This window comes from Corythoichthys intestinalis, chromosome 4, assembly GCF_030265065.1.
Source record: "Corythoichthys intestinalis isolate RoL2023-P3 chromosome 4, ASM3026506v1, whole genome shotgun sequence".
Lineage (NCBI taxonomy): Eukaryota > Metazoa > Chordata > Actinopteri > Syngnathiformes > Syngnathidae > Corythoichthys > Corythoichthys intestinalis.
In genome coordinates this window covers 3,672,014-3,693,308 of record NC_080398.1, presented here as the reverse complement: position 1 = coordinate 3,693,308, position 21,295 = coordinate 3,672,014, and the positions used below count along the sequence as shown (strand labels likewise).

Below are 21,295 nucleotides of genomic sequence, written 5' to 3'. Positions count from 1 at the left end.
GAACGATATATCATTTAAACATTGCCATTGCGATGTGTGTGTGCGCGATAGTCCCATCACAAGGACGTGCGATAGTTTTTATTTTTCTAAATCCACATACGCCCTGCTTTCTACTCTGCGCAGAGCCTCACATGCTCTTTGAACCTCAAAGTCACTGCAGCACTTGCTTATTAAAGTTAACGATGCTGGTATCTTTGATCTTGCCAAAGCAGCGGACATCACAGCGCATCAGCTGTCAATCATCGTTTAACTTGTAAAACAGTTTCTGCAAGGAAGCCACTTTGAAATGAATGTGTGTGTGTGGAGATGTTTGAGACATATAAATTAAATGCCAGAAGTGATCATGAGGAGTGTAATTTCTACATGTCCACCAAGAGTCACAGCTAAGGTAGATAAACAGAGGTATTTAATAAAGGCAAGCATTTTTCTACTACAGTACTTTATTCATGTTCAAAAATGATTTGGTTGGACAGTTATGTTTAAAACTGATCATAATTATTGCATATGAAGTGCTTAAAACCATTTATCATTATATATATATACATTATTATATATATACAGTATATATATATATACATATATATATACATATATACAGTATATATATATATACATATATATATACATATACATACATATATATACATACACACACATTTTTAAAAATCAGACTTTGGGGAAAAGGTGAGGAAAAAAAGCATGCCTTATATGTATCTCTTTCCAATACTAAATCTGAATAAATACATTGACCACATATACACAAAAATAAAAATTTGGGGGGCGGGGTGCGCAACTTCGCAGTTTTTCACTTATCGTGTCAGGTTCTCCATTAACCGCGAAAAACGAGGGATCACTGTACACTGGTCATTGAGAGTCATCCAAAGTCTTTCCAAACAGCTATTCAAGTCATCTAGTGAAAATTTCTTACAAAAAAAAAAAAAAGTATAAATATATATATATATTTTTTTTAATATTGCAATATAATATCGCAAACCCCAAAAAAATCACAGCAATAGTTTTTTCCAACATCGTTCAGGCCTACTACTACCTTTCTTCCCCACATTGCTTCCCACGATATTTCTGATCGTTGAGAGAGGGATTGTAAGGCTTTAACCAATTAAAAAAAAGGCTTCAAAGGCTGCCAAAATTCTCTCTACTCATTTTACGTTGCGTTTCAGTTCTACGCATACGTAATACGGTGCCATTATAGATTGAGTGCGACAATGCGTGAGTGGATAGTGCAGCGCATGCGTTAATTGCGTCAAATATTTTAATGTTATTCCCACCGTTGACGCGATAAATTTGACAGCCCCACTTTAAGCCAAAACTAAAGTCTCTGGATGAGTGTAAGACATTTTGTCTGTAACGTTAAATACAATTAGAAAACAATGTGATTTAAAATATATATATATATATATATATATATATATATATATATTTAAAAAGGCATGCCTGATATTTTTTTGCCGATTCAGATACTTTGAAAATGACGTGATCGGACCCGATCGATCGGCATCATCTCTAGTTTTATCTATTGATTTATTTCGAACAAAAAAATAAATCTACTTTTCTACCCAATACCAGGGGGTGCTGCAGCACCCTACTTCCTGCGCCACCGCTACTCCAAGTCAAAAAAGTCTGGACGTCTATTGCTGTTAAAGGCAGCTCATGAGTGAGTTTTTATTTGCATGACCCACCCTCCTCCGACCTGGCTTGTCCTCCTTGGCGTAGTGCGACTCGGTGGCGGTGACGTAGGGGAAGGCGTCCTCGGTGATCATAGTGACTTGGGTGGGGGCGGGCCCGTACGGGTCGTACTCATCCTCCTCGTCGTAACCATTAGAAGACTCTACCGGGGATGACCGCCGTATCAGAACCGTGACGGAGGAGCAACGGATCGGACGTGATGTGACAAACCTGGCTGCGGCGGCCTCAAGTGGTCGTAGCGGTCCGGGATGGAGCCCTCGAAGGTCTGATCCTCACCTGCGCATTCAAGTCACACGTTGGCCCGTTAGGAAAATCCTTCAACGCATTAGACACGATAACGGATCGGTGCCGACCTGAGTGGTTTCCGGAATATTCCTCTTGAGAGAGAGCGCCGATGATGCACAGCAACAGAACAAAAAGCATCCGGGGTGAAGATGCCTGCAAAGAGGAAAAAATTATAAAAGTGAAATTATAAATCTCAACAATAGGAAATGAAAATATAAAATGTATAAAAAACAAAATAAAAACGTATATATAAATTAAATGAAAAAAAAAGAAAAAAAAAAAAAAGAAAAATGAACCTCGGTTTAAGAGGGAAAGCAGAGGAGTTTGAACAAATATGTAAACTTTGATTGGACCTAATGTGGGAAGGCTTTTTTTTTGTTAGTTTTACTCAATTTATTGTTATTGTCTTCACAATGTGTACATATGGATAACCAATAAAAAATATTGTGGAAAACAAAACTACCTATAACACAGTGTGTTGCATTGACAGAAATTTTGCTTAAATCACCTTTTATTACCTATATCATTAATACATTTTGATATAATGTATGGAGCGTATTACAGTCGCTCAGGGCAGGCCCAACCTATACGCAGACTATGCAGCTGCTTAGGGCCCCTGACCACTAGGGGGCCCTCAATATGGCAATTGTTTAATTTATATTCTATTTTGTTTACTACAGTTTGCTTTATTTGACTTCTGGGAGTTTTGATACTTGATTACAAGCTCAAAAAAATAAAAGTTCCTTAACTTCTTTCTTTCCTCTTTGAGAAAAATGTTTGGCACTATCTACTGTAAGTACTGACAATCATTTGGGGTGAGAAGTTTGAAGTATGCAGTGCAACAAAATCTGATTTATATACAAAATATGGACGTATGGCTTGGATTGCATGTATGGGTTTCACAGTACACTGTGACGAAATGGTGGGCCAAAAATATGGGCCCCTTTGCATTATTTTGCTTAGGGGCCCCAAATGGCCTGGGCCAGCCCTGCAGTCACTTTATCGCACTGTTGCAACGAAGAAGGAGCTGAGCCGAGAGGCTACTTTTCGATCTTTGTTCCTACCCTCACCTATGGTCATGAACGATGGGTCATGACCGAAAGGAAAAAGATACACTGCTGGCCAAAAATATTGCCACCCCTGCAATTCTGTCAGATAATGCTCAATTTCTCCCAGAAAATGATTGCAATTACAAACGATTTGGTAGTAATAGATTCATTTATTTTGCTTGCAATGAAAAAACACAAAAAAGAATAGGGAAAAAAATGAAATCATGATCATTTTACACAAAACTCCAAAAATGGGCCGGACAAAAGTATCGGCATCCCGATCGATCGGGTCCGATCACGTCATTTTTAAAGTTTCGGAATCGGCAAAAAAATATTGGACAGGCTTTTTTTTAATATATATATATATATATATATATATTTATTTAAATTAAATCGTTTTCTAATTGTATTTAACGTTACAGACAAAATGTCTTACACTCATCCAGAGTCTTTAGTTTTGGCTTAAAGTAGGGCTATCAAATTTATCGCGTTAACGGCGGTACTTAATTTTAAAAAAATTAATCACATTTAAATATTTAACGCAATTAACGCATGCGCTGCACGACCCACTCACACATTGTCGCGTTCAATCTATAATGGCGTTGTTTTACCTATATATAGAGCTAAAAGGCAGCGTAAAATGAGTAGAGTGAATTTTGGCAGACTTTGGAACTTTTTTTTAATTGGCTCAAGCCTTAAAAGATCTTTTGCTTAACACTCTATGTTATTTCCCAATGCAGAGAAGATATATCAATTGGTGCCGTTACGCACAGTCATGGTTGCACTTCCCATCATGCATTTGGACAGAACAGTTGAATGGCTACAGTATCATTTACTGAAAGCTCAACAAATACACTAGATGGCAATATTTAGTCACAATATACAAAGTCACATTTATCCTTTAAGAATTACAAGTCTTTCTATCCGTGGATCCCTCTCACAGAAAGAATGTTAATAATGTAAATGCCATCTTGAGGATTTATTGTCATAATAAACAAATACAGTACTTATGTACTGTATGTTGAATGTATATATTTATTATTCATTTTTTTCTTAATGCATTGCCAAAATGTATATGATCGGGAATGATTGGAATTGAATAGGGAGCAAAAAAAAAGCAATCGGATCGGGAAATATCGGGATCGGCAGATACTCAAACTAAAACGATCGGGATCGGATCGGGAGCAAAAAAACATGATCGGAACAACCCTAATTGGCACCCTTTGAAAACTCATGCGATGCTTCTCTAATTTGGATAATTAACAGCATCTGTTACTTACTTGTGGCACATAACAGGTAGTGGCAATAACTAAATCACAGTTGCAGCCAGTTAAAATGGATCAAAGTTGACTCAACCTCTGTCCTGTGTCCTTGTGTGTACCACATTGAGCATGTAGAAAAGAAAGAAGACTAAAGAACTGTCTGAAGATTTGAGAATCAAAATTGTGAGGAAGCATGGGCAATCTCAAGGCTACAAGTCCATCTCCAAAGATCTGAATGTTCCTGTGTCTACCGCGCACAGTGTCATCAATAAGTGTAAAGCCCATAGCACTGTGGCTAACCCCTCTAGATGTGGACAGAAAAGAAAAATTGACAAGAGATTTCAGCGAAAGATTGTGCGGACTTGCAAACAAGTTCAAGCTGTCCTGCAGTCCGAGGATACAACAATATCAAACTGTGCTATCCGTCGGCGTCTGAATGAAAAGGGACTCTATGGTAGGATTCACAGGAAGACCCCACTTCTGACCCAGAGACATACAAAAGCCAGGCTGGAGTTTGCCAAAACTTACCTGACAAAGCCAAAAACGTTTTGGACGAATTTTCTCTGGTTAGATGAGACAAAAATAGAGCTTTTTGGGAAAATGTATCAACATAGTGTTTACAGGGGAAAAAATGAGGCCTTCAAAGAAAAGAACACGGTTCCCACAGTCAAACATGGCGGAGGTTTCCTGATGTTTGGGGGTTGATTTGCTGCCTCTGGGACTGGACTGCTTGACCGTGTGCATCGCATTATGAAGTCTGAAGACTACCAACAAATTTCGATTTGGCAATGCATCGCAATGCATTAAAGCCTGGGATGCGTTAAAATTCTAAAGCAAAGCATATTTTTCGTGAATCATGAGGCAACACAAGTGGTCAGACATTAAACAGCTCTTGTGTCACTCCTGGTTGAAGTCAAATAAAAAATACTTTCAGATATATATATTAAAAAAAAACAGATCACAGCATTTATTTGAGCTTTGAATGAGACCAGGGCTTTCTCTTTTTTTTTTTTACACACAGTAGCAGCCTTTCACACAGTGCAACATCTGAACTCCTGTGCAAAATCAGTAATAACAGTCACTGTATTTTCGTCACAACGACCCATCAATAAAAATATTCAAGTAAATATTAAAGAAAACGACAAAGAAAATATTGTACTGCAGCAGCATCTTTATCACAATATCAATCCAGGGATCATTTCAGTTGCAAACAAAACATCAACTAAATTGCAATGTAGAATAAAAGTGAAATGCAGGCCTAGCCCACTATATACAGTGGGGAGAACAAGTATTTGATACACTGCCAATGGGTTTTCCCATTGACAGTGTATCAAATACTTGTTAGATCGGGCCTAAAAAATCCAGCCCAACCCTTAAATAGTCTACATATTTTTATGATCATTATAAAAGCATTTACACAACCCAATAACGCCGGGAAAGTTTAATATTAAAAAAAAAAAAAAAAGATGCGGTTTTGCAGACACACACAGTAAAGATTCAAAAGGATCACATTTGTGTTGCTTTTGTGTGCATAAATAAAAGTGTCTTTCATAACGAATTCTCAGTTGGCAGAAAAAAAAACGCAAGTTTTCTTAATGTTTAAATAGTCTACATATTTTTATGATCATTATAAAAGCATTTACACAACCAAATAATGCAGGGAAAGTTTAATATTAAAAAAAAAAAAAAAAAAAAAAAAACATGCGGTTTTGCAGACACACAGAGGAGAAGATTCAAAAGGCTCACATTTCTGTTGCCTTTGTGTGCATAAATAAAAGTGCCCTTCGTAACGAATTCTCGGCAGAAAAAAAAAACGCAAGTTTTCTTAATGTTTAAATAGTCTACATATTTTTATGATCATTATAAAAGGATTTACACAATGAAATAACGCTGGTAAAGTTTAATTTAAAAAAATTTAAAAAACATGCGGGCCACGGCGTTCATGGGAAACTTGACCAGAGTTATGCGGTGTGTAAAAAATGAAACATGAGTATAATAATACAAATGGGGAAACCAAATCCGTTGCATCACCGAAATTGCGCAGGGAAGATTTTTGAACGTACTTCTATGTTTTAAAATGCGCTGAATCGATTCGGCTTGTTGCCCGCATCGAATCGAATCGTCCATGCCCCGCGTCGGATACAGTACAGGCCAAAAGTTTGGACAAACCTTCTCATTCATGCGTTTTCTTTTATTTTCATAACTACTTACACTGTAAATTCTCACTGAAGGTCATAAACTTATGAATGAACACGTGTGGAATTACCGTATGTACTTACCAAAAAATGAAATAACTAAAAACATGTATAATACTCTTTAACGTAGCCACCTTTTGCTCCGATTACTTTTTTTGCACTCTTGCCATTCTCTTGATGAGCTTCAAGAGGGAGTCACCTAAAATGTTTTTTGACTTCACAGGAATGCCTTTTTAGGATTGATTAATGGAATTTATTCTTTATCAATGGGGCTGGGACCTTCATTTGTGTTGCATTCAATGAGTTGTGTCAAAAATATTTGGCCTGTACTGTATATATTAGGGCTGTCAAAATTCTCGCGTTAAAGGGCGGTAATCATTTCTAAAAATTAATCACGTTAAAATATTTGACGCAATTAACGCACATGCCCCGCTCAAACAGATTAAATTGACAGCACAGTGTCATGTCCGCTTGTTACTTGTGTTTTTTGTCTCCCTCTGCTGGCGCTTTGGTGCGACTGATTTTATGGGTTTCAGCACCATGAGCATTGTGTAATTATTGACATCAACAAGGGCGAGCTACTAGTTTATTTTTTGATTGAAAATTTTACAAATCTTATTAAAACAAACATTAAGAGGGGTTTTAATATAAAATTTCTATAACTTGTACTAACATTTAGAGCTACAAGAACTACAAGTCTTTCTATCCATGGATCGCTTTATCACAATGTTAATGTTAATGCCATCTTGTTGATTTATTGTTATAATAAACAAATACAGTACTTATGTACGGTATGTTGAATGTACAGCATACAGTTGTGGTCAAAAGTTTACATACACTTGTGAAGAACATAATGTCATGGCTCTCTTGAGTTTCCAGCTGATTTTTCTCTGATAGAGTGATTGGAACAGATACTTCTTTGTCACAAAAAACATTCATGAAGTTTGGTTCTTTTATGCAGGCATGAAAATGGGTCAGGGGTTAAAAAGGTGAGAAGGGTTTGAAGGAAATATGTTCCAGTACACTGTATTGTACACCCCAACAAAATATTGAGCTCTGTCGACCCACACTGTGTTTCAGCAGGGCCATGCAGAGACCGGTGGAGGGGTGGGTGCTCGTAGATCAAAAGGGGCACATGAACAAGTATTTAATACACCTTAAAACAACATAACTTAAATTTTAACCAGCTTTAGATAATAATTGGCTGCGACTGTGACATACTTTAATTGGGAGGGGGCAACAGTGAATAGAAATCAAAACTGTCATCAACACTTTCTGGCTGTGACTCAGTCAGTCTGCCTCTTTTCTTCCTTCAACGTCTGCATCAAAACTTCCTTCCTCAACTTGTTCATCTGAGAACAAACCACATCAGATGGTCACTGAGCCACCAACAGCACAGTTTTCTTAAAACTATTATTTCATTATTATCCATACTTAACAACTCTAGCCCCTAATGATTAATAAAGCAATGACATAAAAATCTTATAGAAAAATAACATTGTAATTGTGTTTATAATTGGATTTAATACCCGACTATCCTTGCAAACTTGTTCTTACCAGGAGGTCTGCTATTCACCCAGCTGATGAAGTATCCACTGCCTTTAGCAGCCTCATCTAACTCCTTTTTTTATCCCTCAAACTCCCTTCCCTACGACGCATGTCTATGTAATGAAATATAAATATTTTAAAAAACAAACAGACTCCCCGGTGGCTTTTGGTTTTAAAGCTTTCTTAATTTCTTTCTCACTCAATAACGATGGAGTTAGATTTGGGTTTTTATTATTCAATCAAAAAACAAAGTTACTTCTATCAAAAACAAAGTTGCTTCAATCAAAATACAGTATATACTTTTAATCTCAAAAAGTAGCTTCAATAAAAAAAATGTTTTTGATTGCAATAATAAATTTGAGACAAAAAAAGCATTTGAAAACTATTTTTCTTGATTGAAACAAATTTTTCCATTTAAGTAATGTTTTGCGTTTGGGCCACATTTTGGCTAGGACATTTGTGCCTTTATTATTCAATCAAATAAGTTGCTTCAAACAAAAAAATATATATAAAAAGAAAAACTTTGCACATGTGCCAATCACCGTTTACCAAAGCCTGAGAGGGTTTGAGTAGACTCACTATGAAGCTTTTAATAAAGGCAAGCATTTTCTAACTACTTTATTCTTGTTTAAAAATAATTCGGTGGGGCAGTAACATGTTTAAAACTTATCATAATTCTTACATTTTGAAGTGCTTGAAAATCATTTATAAATGATACTTTGGTGAAAAAAGTGAAAAAACAAGTCTTATGTATGTATGTATATGTATCTTTTTTCCAATGTAAAATCTGAATAAATGCATTGAACACGCACAAAAAAATGGGGGGGGCGCTACTTCGCGGTTTTCACTTATTGCGGCGGGTTCTGGTCCCCATTAACCGCGAAAAACGAGGGATCCCTGTATTTCTGAAAAGCTTTAAGAAGCAGGACTCATTCCCACCACTCGTCGGGCCGCTGTTGTGCCGACACCGGCCGTCAGCTCAAATCCAAGCCGAAAATAACGCGTCTCCGGCGGACGACGGGAGCGATGTGAGGCGCCCCCTCCATCCGAGAGAATGCCGCTTAATTTGACTCAACAGTGTGTTTCTTCGTTTATATTACCGCTAAATACACAAGCTTGACGCCAATTTAACGGGAGCTATTTTTTTTTCATGGGAGATTTGGCGAGCTCTGGCAGTGTTCAACGCAAGCTGCAACGAATGGCAGTAACTTTTTTATATCGCAAAACGTGAAAACGATTGAAACCATTACTCACCAAATTCAATCTGCTGGCAAATACAGGCAAGTGTGTATGCTGCGCTCTGGTCTGCCCCGATGTGGATAAGGCCTGCTTTTTGATTTCGCTGCTTTGCAATGCAACCGAAGGCTCTCCGAGCACTCCATGTACAGTAAGGAGTGCGCGCGTTTGGAATAATGGAACGCAGCTTGGCCCGATGATTGGTTCTCGTCAGCGAAGCATCTAGAAGGATTTGCTGACTGTGTTCTTAAATGCTCAGTTTACGTACTAAGTTAATCACATGATGATAATAATAATAATTAAATAAAACCTTGCGACCCCCCCCCCAAAAAAAGAATTTCTCCTCGGATCTACGCAATTCACGTAGGTCGCCCTTTTTGACTTCAAAACGGCGAATTTCGCCGAAAGGTGAGAGATTTTCATGCCTGTTTATGACTTTATTATGGGTGAACAGATAAAAGTGATCAAATCTGCTGGGTCAAAAATATACATACAGCAGCGCTAATATTTGGTAACATGTCCCTTGGCCATTTTCACTTCAATCAGGCGCTTTTGGTAGCCATCCACAAGCTTCTGGTTGAATCTTTGACCACTCCTCTTGACAGAATTGGTGCAGTTCAGTAAAATTTGATGGCTTTCTGACATGGACTTGTTTCTTCAGCATTGTCCACAAGTTCTCAATGGGGTTTAAGTCAGGACTTTGGGAAGGCCATTCGAAAACCTTAATTCTAGCCTGATTTAGCCATTCCATTACCACTTTTGATGTGTGTTCGGGGTCATTGTCCTGTTGGAACACCCAACTGCGCCCAAGACCCAATCTTTGGGCTGATGACGTTAGGTTATCTTGAAGAATTTGAAGGTAATCCTCCTTCTTCATTATCCCATTTACTCTCTGTAAAGCACCAGTTCCATTGGCAGCAAAACAGCCCCACAGCATAATACTACCACCGCCGTGCTTGACGGTAGGCATGGTGTACTTGGGGTTAAAGGCCTCACCTTTTCTCCTCCAAACATATTGCTGGGCATTGTGGCCAAACAGCTCGATTTTTGTTTTGTCTGACCACAGAACTTTCCTCCAGAAGATCTTATCTTTTTCCGAGTGATCAGCAGCAAACTTCAGTCGAGCCTTAAGGTGCCGCTTTTGGAGCAAGGGCTTGACTGTGGACACTGACACCTGTGTTCCAGCAGCTTGTAATTCTTGGCAGATCTGCTTTTTGGTGATTCTCGGTTGAATCTTCACCCTCCTGACCAATTTTCTCTCAGCAGCAGTTGATAGCTTGCATTTTCTTCCTGATCGTGGCAGTGACAAAACAGTGCCATGCACTTTATACTTATATACAATTGTTTGCACTGTTGCTCTTGGGACCTGCAGCTTCTTTGAAATGGCTCCAAGTTACTTTCCTGACTTGTTCAAGTCAATGATTCGCCCAAATTGCTAATTCGTGTAGCTGTATGTATATTTTTGACCCAGCAGGTTTGATCACTTTTTCTGTTAAACCATAATAAAGTCATAAAAGAACCAAACTTCATGAATGTCTTTTGTGACAAAGAAGTATCTGTTCCAATCACTCCATCGGAGAAAAATCAGAGTTGTAGAAATAACTGGAAACTCAAGAGAGCCGTGACATTATGTTCTTCACAAGTGTATGTAAACTTTTGACTACAACTGTATATCCGTCTTGTGTCTTATCTTTCCATTCCAACAATAATTTACAGAAAAATATGGCATATTTTATAGATGGTTTGAATTGCGATTAATTACGATTAATTAATTTTTAAGCTATAATTAACCCGATTAAACATTTTAATCGTTTGACAGCCCTAGTATATATACATATAAACTTTAAACAGTGGTGTTTAATGGGTGATTATTCTTGACTATTCAATTTATAATGTGTGGAAGCATCAATATAAATTCGTTTTTATTATTATTACTGTTAAAAAATATATATATATATACACTTTAAATGGTACGGCATTACGAAGCATACATGAAGGGCGACGTGAACCCGACACACTGTCGCCCCGCTGGACCCCAAGGCTAGTCAGGTGACCTGCATTCAGCATTCTTTCGACATCTTCTTTTCCAACAATCATTTTTAGAATGACTCAAGTTTTCACTCAAAGGTTTAAATTGTAAACCTGTAAATGGTCGTCTGACCACTATAACACAGTCACAGAAAGCTCTATTTCATTTATATTCTTTATCCAACGTAGAAAAATGTGTGGATTCGAAAATTTCATGTCATTTCTATATTATATGATACTTAAACTTGCTATTCATACATGTAAATAGTTTGTTAATCACTGGTAGATGTCCAATCCATTCGAACTGGGAGGGTGGCAGCGAATGAATGGACCTCCCAGTTCAAATGGATTGGACATCAAAACCCTTTCAAAAGTCGTTTTAACAGTAGCAAGGTTGTTAATACGTTTTCTTCCTGGTGATATGCAAAAAGTTACTGTGTAGCAAACATAAAACAGTTCAGTTTTCAAACCATCTATCAATGTCAATGGCACCGTCATGCTCACCTTGTCAACGGAGGCTCCCATGGTTCAGGTAGAAAACGACAAAAAGAAAAGCAGTCACTGGTCCTCACTGCATGATTCCCCTGGGACGGTCGCCCTCCTGGACTGGACGCTGGAGATTCTGTCTTTTTTGCAGGAGCGCTCGGGTTCGGTTTCTTCTCAACAGGGTGAGAAATACCTGAGGTAGAGTTGGGCTTCGGCAGAGCTGAAGGAGAGTACACAAGGGATGGAGAGGTCATGCAGGTGTTGGCGGCAAAAAACCGGGGCAAGAAAAAGAGAATTGAGAATATTTAAGCACTTTAGTATTTTCCACACTATAAGGCGCACCTAAAAGCTCTTAATTTTCTCTGACAATTATAATCTTCCTTATAATCTGATGCTCCTTATACATGGATCAACATTAGTTAATCGTAGCATGACATTCCCTTTAGCGTATAACCCCAACCACTACTACTACTGCACCTTGTAATGCGCATATGTGAACAGTTTTAAATAGGCTATTCTATGTAAACAGTTTTAGATTGGCTACTCATTGAAGGTGAGCCTTATATTCTGATGCGCCTTATAGTGCGGAAAATTCGGTATTTAAGTATTCTCAGTAGTTCATCACTTTTCCAAATGAGTGACAGTGAAAATGACCTCTACTTATTGGCTAGTTGTTTTTCCTTTTGATTTTTGGATCTAAAATATTTGGTTTTAATGAATGTAAAAAAAAAAAAATAAAAATCTACGAAAATGAGTATGCAGGATTTGCGTTTCTTTTTACTAAGAAAAATGTATTAAAAACTTGCTAGAAAGTACTTTATTATGACAATTTTTTTAATTAAAAAAATGAAAACATTTTTTTTAAACTATAGATATTCCCATATTTTTTTTATTTAGAAAACGTATTAAAAAATAATGCAAGAACACTTTATAACCAATTCTTTATATAAAAAAAATAATAATAATGAAAACTACCAACAAAAAAAAATACAAAAAAAAAAACAGATTTTCCCATTTAAAAATATATATATATATATTTTAGAAAATGTTGAGTAAATATTTGGGTTTTTGCTCGTTTTAAATAAAAAATACAATTAAAAAAATATATAAAATATTTAGAAATAGAAACAAATTAACAAAAAACCAAAAAAATACAATATATATATTTAGAAATTAAAAAGTAAAAAAAATAAAAATAAAAAATAAACTACAAAAATACAAGTTAAAAGAATATAAAAGATTTGGAAATGGAAAACAATTTAAAAATGAAAATAAAAATGAGAACAGGCACTATTTTTTGCCATTTTTCTTATATAAAAAAGAAATACAGGTATTTAAAAAAATACACAAAAAAGTTAAATATATACCGAGATAGATGTTTTTCGTATTCTAATTAAAAATGTTAACATTAACCCCTTCAGACATGAAGGACATTTCGTGTTCTGGTCTCTAAACCAATAAATACACTGAATTTAGTTGCTATTGCCAATTCTGGGAGATGATTGGATAAAACTTTACCCATCGAAATTAAATCATGCGGTTTGGCATGCCCTCTTCGCTATTTTTGGCTCTATGAAAGTGGCTGACCAAACGCAACTTCAAAAAGGATAAAGTAAAGTGCTCATATCTCATTAAAAACACATTAAAATAAAAAATAACCCCCCAAAAAACATATCCCCGACCCAAAAAAATGCACTTTGTTCTGGTACAGTACAGATTGTTTTTTTGCTCAGCAGAAAAAAATGCAGGTCTGAAAGGGTTAACTTGAAATTTTTTTTTTTTTAACCATTTTTGGTTGAAAAAAGTATTTTGAATTGTTTTTTTTTAAGTGCAATGGGTAATGTTTGTAGCTATACAAGCATTTTAATTAAATAAAAATGGGGGAAAGTATAGCTTACCTTTTTTGTAAAAAAAAAAAAAAAAAAAGATATGTACTCTTTTTTTTCTTTAAAAAAATGGGACACAAAACAACAAGGACAATATTAACCAATTAATAGGAGCTCATTTCAATTAATCCTGAGATTTTGTACTTCCTCATTGTTGAACCTGGAGCAAACAATGTAGTTATTTTACCACAGAAATATGGTAGGAGGCTCGTTTTTTACCTTTATATTTTTAAACGACTCAAATGCTTGAAATAAAAAAGCAGGTTAACCTTTGAACCTCCACTGGTGTGACACTCTTGTCCAACATTCCCTGGCTTTTACTGGAAAAACTGGCAGCCAACCAAGAAGAGTGCGTAGTTCCCGCTTTCACCTGCAGGAGGTAGCAATTCACCATCAATAAATGTTTATACACGGATTTCTGCTTTGTTTGAAATTTTATTAACATTCAAATATTCAACAACAAAAAAATGTTGGAAACAATTCCACTTCAAAAACACGACATGTTGCGTGTTCAAACTTTATTGACGCAATGAATCAAGTCAGGAACTGTCACTTCTCTCCCGCTCTTCTTTCTTTTTCTTTTTCTTTTTGCCATTGCGGTGTTTGTCCTCCGGAGAGCGGGAATCCCTGCGCGCATCCAAACATGAGAGATTAGAAGAATTTTCACGTTACACCAATGGCGGAAAATGACTTCACCTTTTGCGTTTTTTCTTCTTGCGTTCTCTGTCGCGACTCTTCTCACGGCTGCGGCGGCGCCGTGACCGACGGGACTCCGAAGACGCGGAGCGACGCTCGTCCGGATGACGCCTGCCGGACATCAAATCATTTGACTAGAGTTGTCCGATATTATCGGCCGATAAAAGCATTTTGAAATAATACTGAAATCGTTTTTTTATTAGCGGGTTTTGAGCAAAAATGCAAGTTGCAGGTCACAGTTTAGCCCAGCAGTTACGATTATTGACCATTTGTTGCTATGGATTTGTTATGTGAGCAGAACATTTGCATTCATTGTGCAAAAATTCAGTGAACAAGACATGATTGAAAAATAATGAATTATCACCTCATTACATACAACTACTGTGTCACCAAAAAGAAACGGTCACTAAGAAAACTAGAAAAGCAATAAAATACAAAAATCACTAGCCCTGCAAGCAGGACTCAACGGGCCCTGGGGAGTCCTGTGTTGATTTCTCCAATTTCTTTTCGGTGATTTTTTTTTGGGGGGGGGGGGGGGGTCATTAGGTTTTTTTCCCTTCGAGGAGGAGTCGGTATTGTAAAAAAGGCCATTTCCTGTTCCCAGCAGGGGGCGCCAGGCCTAATGGGTGATATTTCAATGAAGTCGAGTTCAGGCTGGGATACATCACGTACATGCCAAATATGAAAAAGATTGAACGTTGTATGGGGGAGTTATTAGTCATTTTCTGAATTTGGTGTTTTGTCAAAAAAAAGTCCGACTTTGGCACGATGAAAAATACATCGTATCTTTTTTTCTCTTACAGATGACGTAGCAGAGTGTGAAGCAACAACCTTAATTAGTCAAAGCAGTTCTTCACTGCTGTCATCAGATGAACCAATTTATCCCTAATATATGTCATTGAAAAGTACATAGTATTTTGTTCTCCCACAGAAGAAGTAGCAGAGTGTGAACCCTAAACCCTAACCCTAAACCTAAGACAAAAAAAACGCCCTGCACAGCTCAGCCCGTGAATGAAAACTCACCATTTTGATATGTGCAAATTTTTGTGAGTTTTCGAGCATGTTCAGAACTTCAAATTGGCCATTTTCATTTGCCCTGAAGAAGCCCTAACCCTAAACCATAATCCTAATCCCCAAATAACCTCGATTTTGGTTTATTTTCCAGTCTTTTAAAAAGGAGTAAATCTCTCTCCCAGTAACCCGGAGCATCAATCATTACGTTGTGCGTCCGTCCATTAACGGTGTCCGGGCGGCAGACGTGTCTTGAATGTCGTTCCGCTACGAGCAGCTGTCATAAAGTTATGAGGGAAAATCATCATTTTTGAACCTTTATGAATCGTGATCTAATCGTCACGTGTCGAATCGCTATGCACCTAATAATTGATTTTTTGGAACTCTTCTAATTTCTATAGCCGTAAATTAAAAAAAAGTGCCAAGAACCTTTGAGATGTTCCTTCTCTGGCCTCTTCCTTTTCTTTCTCGTCCTCATCCTCTTGGTGTTGCTCCTTCCACTGTCTGCTTAGCTCCTCTGAGTGCACCTGGATGACTTCTCGGATAATCTGCCAGGTTGTTTTGATGGTTATAAACCCAGAAAAATGACACCAGAGGGGCAACTTCATACCTCCGTGTAGGACTTCTTGGTGATGTGAACATTCTTAGCGCGGTAAGACTGCCGCCTCCTCTTGTAATCCCGCATTTCCGCCATCAGCTCCAGATGAGTCTTCGGCTCATTTTGTTGCTCAGCTGACATGAACACGCATTATTTTAGGGGAGCGCGATATCCATTTTTTGAAACCAATACCGATAACTTCCTGCTCCTCAAAGCCGATACCGATATCGATAACCGATAATAAATACTACAATTTTTTAAATGCATAACCTGAGTTTTTGAACACCAGGAGGTTTGAAAAAAAAAAAAAAAAAAGTGGTGGATGCAACATAGATTTGCCTTTGATCATACCAGATTTTTCATAATAACATGAACAAAACAGCGCGTTTCACTTCTGCACTGCCCGACAGCCAGCTAAGAATGAATGCACTTCCATAAACCACATCTTGGTCTTTTCTTGCTTTTATGGGAAGACACTCGTCTTAATATTGTGAAAATACAACAGAAAAATACACATATTCAATACTCAATATACAACAAAATGCACAATACACTTATATACACAACTATTATATGTATAGCATAGCTAAGCCTGTCGCAATATGCAATAATTCCATTTATCGCGCGATATATAAAAAGGAAGGCGGTAATTTTTCCGCTGCGATTTATCGCCTCACGTGCACGTGTATGCGCGCGTACGGCAGACGTGCTGTTAAAAGTTCGTTACCAACTGCGCAAAATGCATCTTCGTTCCAGGTCCGGCAAAAACTAGGGCCAGAGCCAATCGTTCCCATTATATCCTATTGTTCAACGTATACCGGCCGCGTCAGTGCTCCGGAGTGACTGTGGACCATCTATGGCGCGCCGGTGTTGTTGACGTGTGGGCGCTCCCGTCAGGAGTGACATTTCATGCGGGGCGGCTATTTTTCGGCACAACGCTGGATATTTACAACAAAGTCCGCCAAAACATTGTTACCGACTTGGCTGCTACGAATAACCTCACTTTGACAACAAACAGCTGAATGAAATTAAGAGCGCTGTGCTTCAAACTCGTCCTGTTTATGAAAGCCGTCATATGCTGGTGTAGTGTAGTAATGAGCAGACGTGACTTCAGCGGCGCTTGCTAACTTTTTTAATGCGCGGTTGCGCGCACACACTAGATATCATGAAATGGCAAACTAGATGTGCTACGTCCCATGCCATTGGCTACGTGAGCCCAGAGTGATTATGGGACATGTAGTCCATATACTACATCGATGAATTCTAAACTGTCATTTGTCACATGAGGTTAAGAAGGCCAAATCAATCCATGCCAGTGACTATAGATAATGTTGCAAATATTGTTAATTCAGTATGTGACACAGACGGATTCGGACCATAAATAGGATGTCTTGCTCATGTAGTAAACCTAGCTGCTAAGAGAGCTGTAGCAATCAACGGTGTGACCTGCCTCACTTTACAAACAGTAAAGATTGTTCTCAGCACTTTTATACTATTTTTTTCTCATATCAGTAAGAAGTAAGCACGTAAATATTATGCACTAAAATGCATGTTTATATGATGGCAATTTAATTTTTGCTCGTTAGCAAAAAAAAAGAAACAAAAAATACAATTGTTATTTTTTTTTACAGAGCATTAAATGTATTGAATCGGATTGAAAATCGTGTCCCCCGTATCAAAATTCGTACCGAACCATGACTTAACTGTATCGTTGCATCCCTATGGAACACCATTGCAGAAGCTATGACGGGAAATGTTTTCATTTTCCTAAATGCTTAAGTTATTAAGTGCAATTTTTTTTTTTTTAAAACACATTTTATTTATTCTGTTTCTGTGCGGTATCAATATTGTTTTTTTTAACTTAAGAGGCAGGGTCTATTGTTTTTAGTTGTGATTTATTAAAAAGTATATTTGAATTTAAGAGTTAATATTTATCGTGTTTAAATGGGTGTACTTGATCTATTAATATATACTGTATTCGCACTGTGTTATTGTAAATTGGTTAAAAAAAATTGGGGGGGCGCGCAATAATATCGCATATCGCAATAATTTATGAGAATAATTATCGCACACTAAAATTTGTTATCGCGACAGGCCTAAGCATAGCACACTAGCTTGAGCTACTAAAGCATTGGCTGGCTTCTATAACACAACAACTTATTAAGTTCTGTACATATGACCCTTCACCACAGAAGTACCGTAATTTTTGGACTATAAGGCGCTACTTTTTTCCTTCATTTTGAATCCTGCGGCTTATAGTCAAGTACGGCTTATTTGTTGATTTTTTTGGGGGGGGGGTTAATAGGTAACACTTTATTTGACAGTGGCATCATAGGACTAGCATTAATTTTGATAACTATTTACATCTGTAGTGCTGCAATGCATGCTAGGAGGCATGTTGGACGACAACAGTGTTGACAGCAGGTAGCAGCAGAGGTTTACTGTCTCCCCCAAGGGAGCAGTGAAAGCCAAATGAACCTTCTTGAAGTAATGAAGCTTTGAATCAATTAGCTGCAAAGCTTCATGCTGGTTGGTTTGGTCTTATGACAGTCGTATGATGCTGCTGTCAAATAAAGTGTTACCGGTTAATATCTTTTGGTGTAAATATCCCATTACACAGTGAGGACAGCTGCAGCTAATAGTCCAGTGCGGCTAATCTATGAGCAAATGTTGTTTTCGTACCAAATTTGGTGGGTAGCGGCTTATAGTCAGGTGCGTCTTATAGTGCGAAAATTACGGTAAACATATGTTGCACATTCATATGTTATAGTAAACATTAAATACTTACAGACGTATATGTCCGAGGCGGAAACGTAACAGAAAGCATTCACGATTGTCAATGCTACTGCTAGACACCGCAATGAGTATGTGAATGAGCTTGTAATGTGAACCAAACTACTGTAACAAAAAATAGATACAGCGAATTATTCTGACCAGCAGGTGGGAGCAATGCCCCGCAAATGGTCAACTGCTTTCCCATACTATTGTGTAAACTGTAAAGCCAGCACAGTACATATTATCGGTCCTATTAATAATGTTAGCGGATTTATCGGGATGACGTCATAATTCCTATTATCGGACCGATAATTATCAGACCAATAATTATCGTGCACCAGTCCATGTTTTACAGAGATTTGTCAAAAAAACGTGCAATGGTGGTTATGTCTTACCTTTCTTCAGCTTTGAAACCAAATCGACGTAAAGCTCGTCGTTGCCAGAGGCGCCGTCGGCCTTCTCTCGGTTGAGGACGCCGATCACGTGATCGTAAAGCGCCAACCGGTCGGCCGCGGTGAGGTCGCACACGGCTCGCTTGTGGTTCTGTGGCACGTCCACCGGGTGCTGGGAATACTGGCCTGGTGACCAAATAAAGAATACAGCTGGAAATCACAAATTTCATGACTAAGAGACAGTACAGTACCTTTCCAGAAGACACCCTCCATCTTCATGAGCGGCGCAGCTGATTTGGCCTGTATGATCACCTGGTTTTGAAGATTCTTGTCTGCAAGAAATAAAAAAAATAGCATATCATACTTCCATAACACCATAAAATGACAAACAAAAACGAAGCATGCAATGTGCTTATGTAAACAAAACAAATTGTCCTCAAGTTTTCTGACCTACATATTTCCCCCATCTGGTGGCCAAACTTCATATTGCCACCAATTACTCAATCATACAATATTTTCTGCCCCAATAACATATACGACGCCTAGCAAAAAATATGTGTTGTGTTTCACAGTATTTGCACTGCTCTTAATGGCAAACGGAGGTGTGGTGCGTTTAGCAAACGGTCCTTTAAATGTTCGCGTGTGACATCGTTGACACGTGATCAAATGTCCATGCGTGTCACGTGATCAAATGTCCGTGCGTGTCACATGATCGTCTTGTCACATTTGAAAAGGCAAATGCCGCGATCGTTCAGCATGACAAGTAGTGAGCCTTGACCCGGTGTACAGCCAACAGGTTATTACCTGCTGCCACGACTACCACTATTGCTGCTATGGCTAATCCTGTTCCTGCCTGACATTTTAAACTGCAAAAAGCAAAATAAAGAGGAAAAGAGGAACAGTGGAAAAGTGAGCTGAGTAATTCCTTAGACACCGTGGTCAACCCCTTTCCGTGGGGAAAACGGAACAGTAATAACCTGCGGTTCACCAAGCCAACACATCTCATCAGGCTGATAAGTGAAGAAGCACCTATTAAAAACGCCAAATAGACCATCGGTGACTTATGTTCTCGGCTGAAATTATGGCCCTGATGGATTCGGCTGAAATTGAGGCCCTGAAAGGAAGACGCTCAACAGCGCAGGCCTTATTCAGCAGAAGAGCTAACAAACTAACCCTCACAGTTGACCTCCTAGAGCAAGGAGCCCTAATTGATGAACTCCGAGCACTCAGCACAGATTTTGGCAGGGTGCACGACACTGGCCTAGAATATATGGATGCTCTAGGAGAGACTGAAGACGCTGAGGAAGAAATCACCCTGATTAGGGAGAAAACCACCAAGTGCCTTGCCACATACACAGAAGCACTTCAGCTTGGAAGGGAAACATTGTGGTCCAAATATGCCCAGCCCGACATTCTGTTGCATGCTGAAGGTGCAGAGGAAAAATGTGCAGAGTTGGAGGGCACCAGGGTGGAAAATTTGCCAGAACTCGAATACCAAGCCCTGAGGGAGTGCCTGCAGGAGAAGATTTATGTTCTCGAGCAAAAGGTGCATGAGTGGGATTGTATCGTCGCTGGCAACAAAACTACAGTCTACAAACAGCAGCTGTATAAATTAAGGAACAGGCTAGGTACCTGGGATCTGAGCTGGCAAAAATCATGCCACACCACGCCCAAGACAGAACCCATTGGAGCTGGTCTGCAGCCAACACCCTATGCACCACCTACTGGTTTGAAGCCTCAGATCAGTCTGGAAAGAACACGACTGCCCGTCTTCTCTGGAGACATGACTGATTATTATCGATGGAAGACTGAGTGGGCAGAGTTGGAGCTGCTGGGAAATCCGTTGAGGACTGCAGGCGTCACGCGGTTTCATCTATTGGCTAGCCTGAGTGATAAAGTGAAGAGAGACCTGGTCCTGTCCAGCTGCGCTACACCAGATGAGATGTTCAAACGCCTTGACAACCGGTTTGGAAATAAAGCCAGAATTGTGCTTAAAATTGCCGAGGAAATTGAAAGCCTGGCGCCTGTGAGAGGAAACAACCCAAGAAAAGCTATCGAGTTGATCCAAACAGTAGAGCGGGCCCTCAGCGACCTGGTAATCCTGGGAGAAGAGGACGTCTTAAAAAATCGTCTTGTAGCGCAGT

General features: G+C 38.5%; 2 protein-coding genes across 3 annotated transcripts in view; both read right to left on the bottom strand.

Moving 5' to 3' along the window:
* LOC130915185 (collagen alpha-1(I) chain-like) overlaps positions 1-14,219 on the bottom strand; it is a 61,745-nt gene extending 47,526 nt beyond the window's left edge. The window contains exons 1-6 of one of the 2 annotated variants that reach the window (XM_057835014.1): positions 13,949-14,219; positions 13,781-13,839; positions 11,812-12,013; positions 2,058-2,142; positions 1,915-1,980; positions 1,698-1,846 (exon numbers count right to left, since the gene is read on the bottom strand). In XM_057835014.1, coding sequence (XP_057690997.1) covers positions 1,698-1,846; positions 1,915-1,980; positions 2,058-2,142; positions 11,812-11,832 — 321 coding nt within the window. In that variant the 5' untranslated portion in view covers positions 11,833-12,013; positions 13,781-13,839; positions 13,949-14,219. The remainder of the gene's footprint in view (positions 1-1,697; positions 1,847-1,914; positions 1,981-2,057; positions 2,143-11,811; positions 12,014-13,780; positions 13,840-13,948) is intronic. The other variant, XM_057835015.1, reaches the window with a different exon arrangement.
* Positions 14,219-19,636, bottom strand: LOC130914680 (U11/U12 small nuclear ribonucleoprotein 48 kDa protein-like). Its single transcript, XM_057834104.1, has 7 exons — positions 19,606-19,636; positions 19,403-19,483; positions 19,155-19,337; positions 15,997-16,118; positions 15,816-15,934; positions 14,376-14,486; positions 14,219-14,306 (listed from the first exon to the last, which is right to left on the bottom strand). Exons 1-7 carry the CDS (start codon positions 19,634-19,636, stop codon positions 14,219-14,221), a joined length of 735 nt encoding a protein of 244 aa, XP_057690087.1.
* Positions 19,637-21,295: the final 1,659 nt, after the last annotated feature.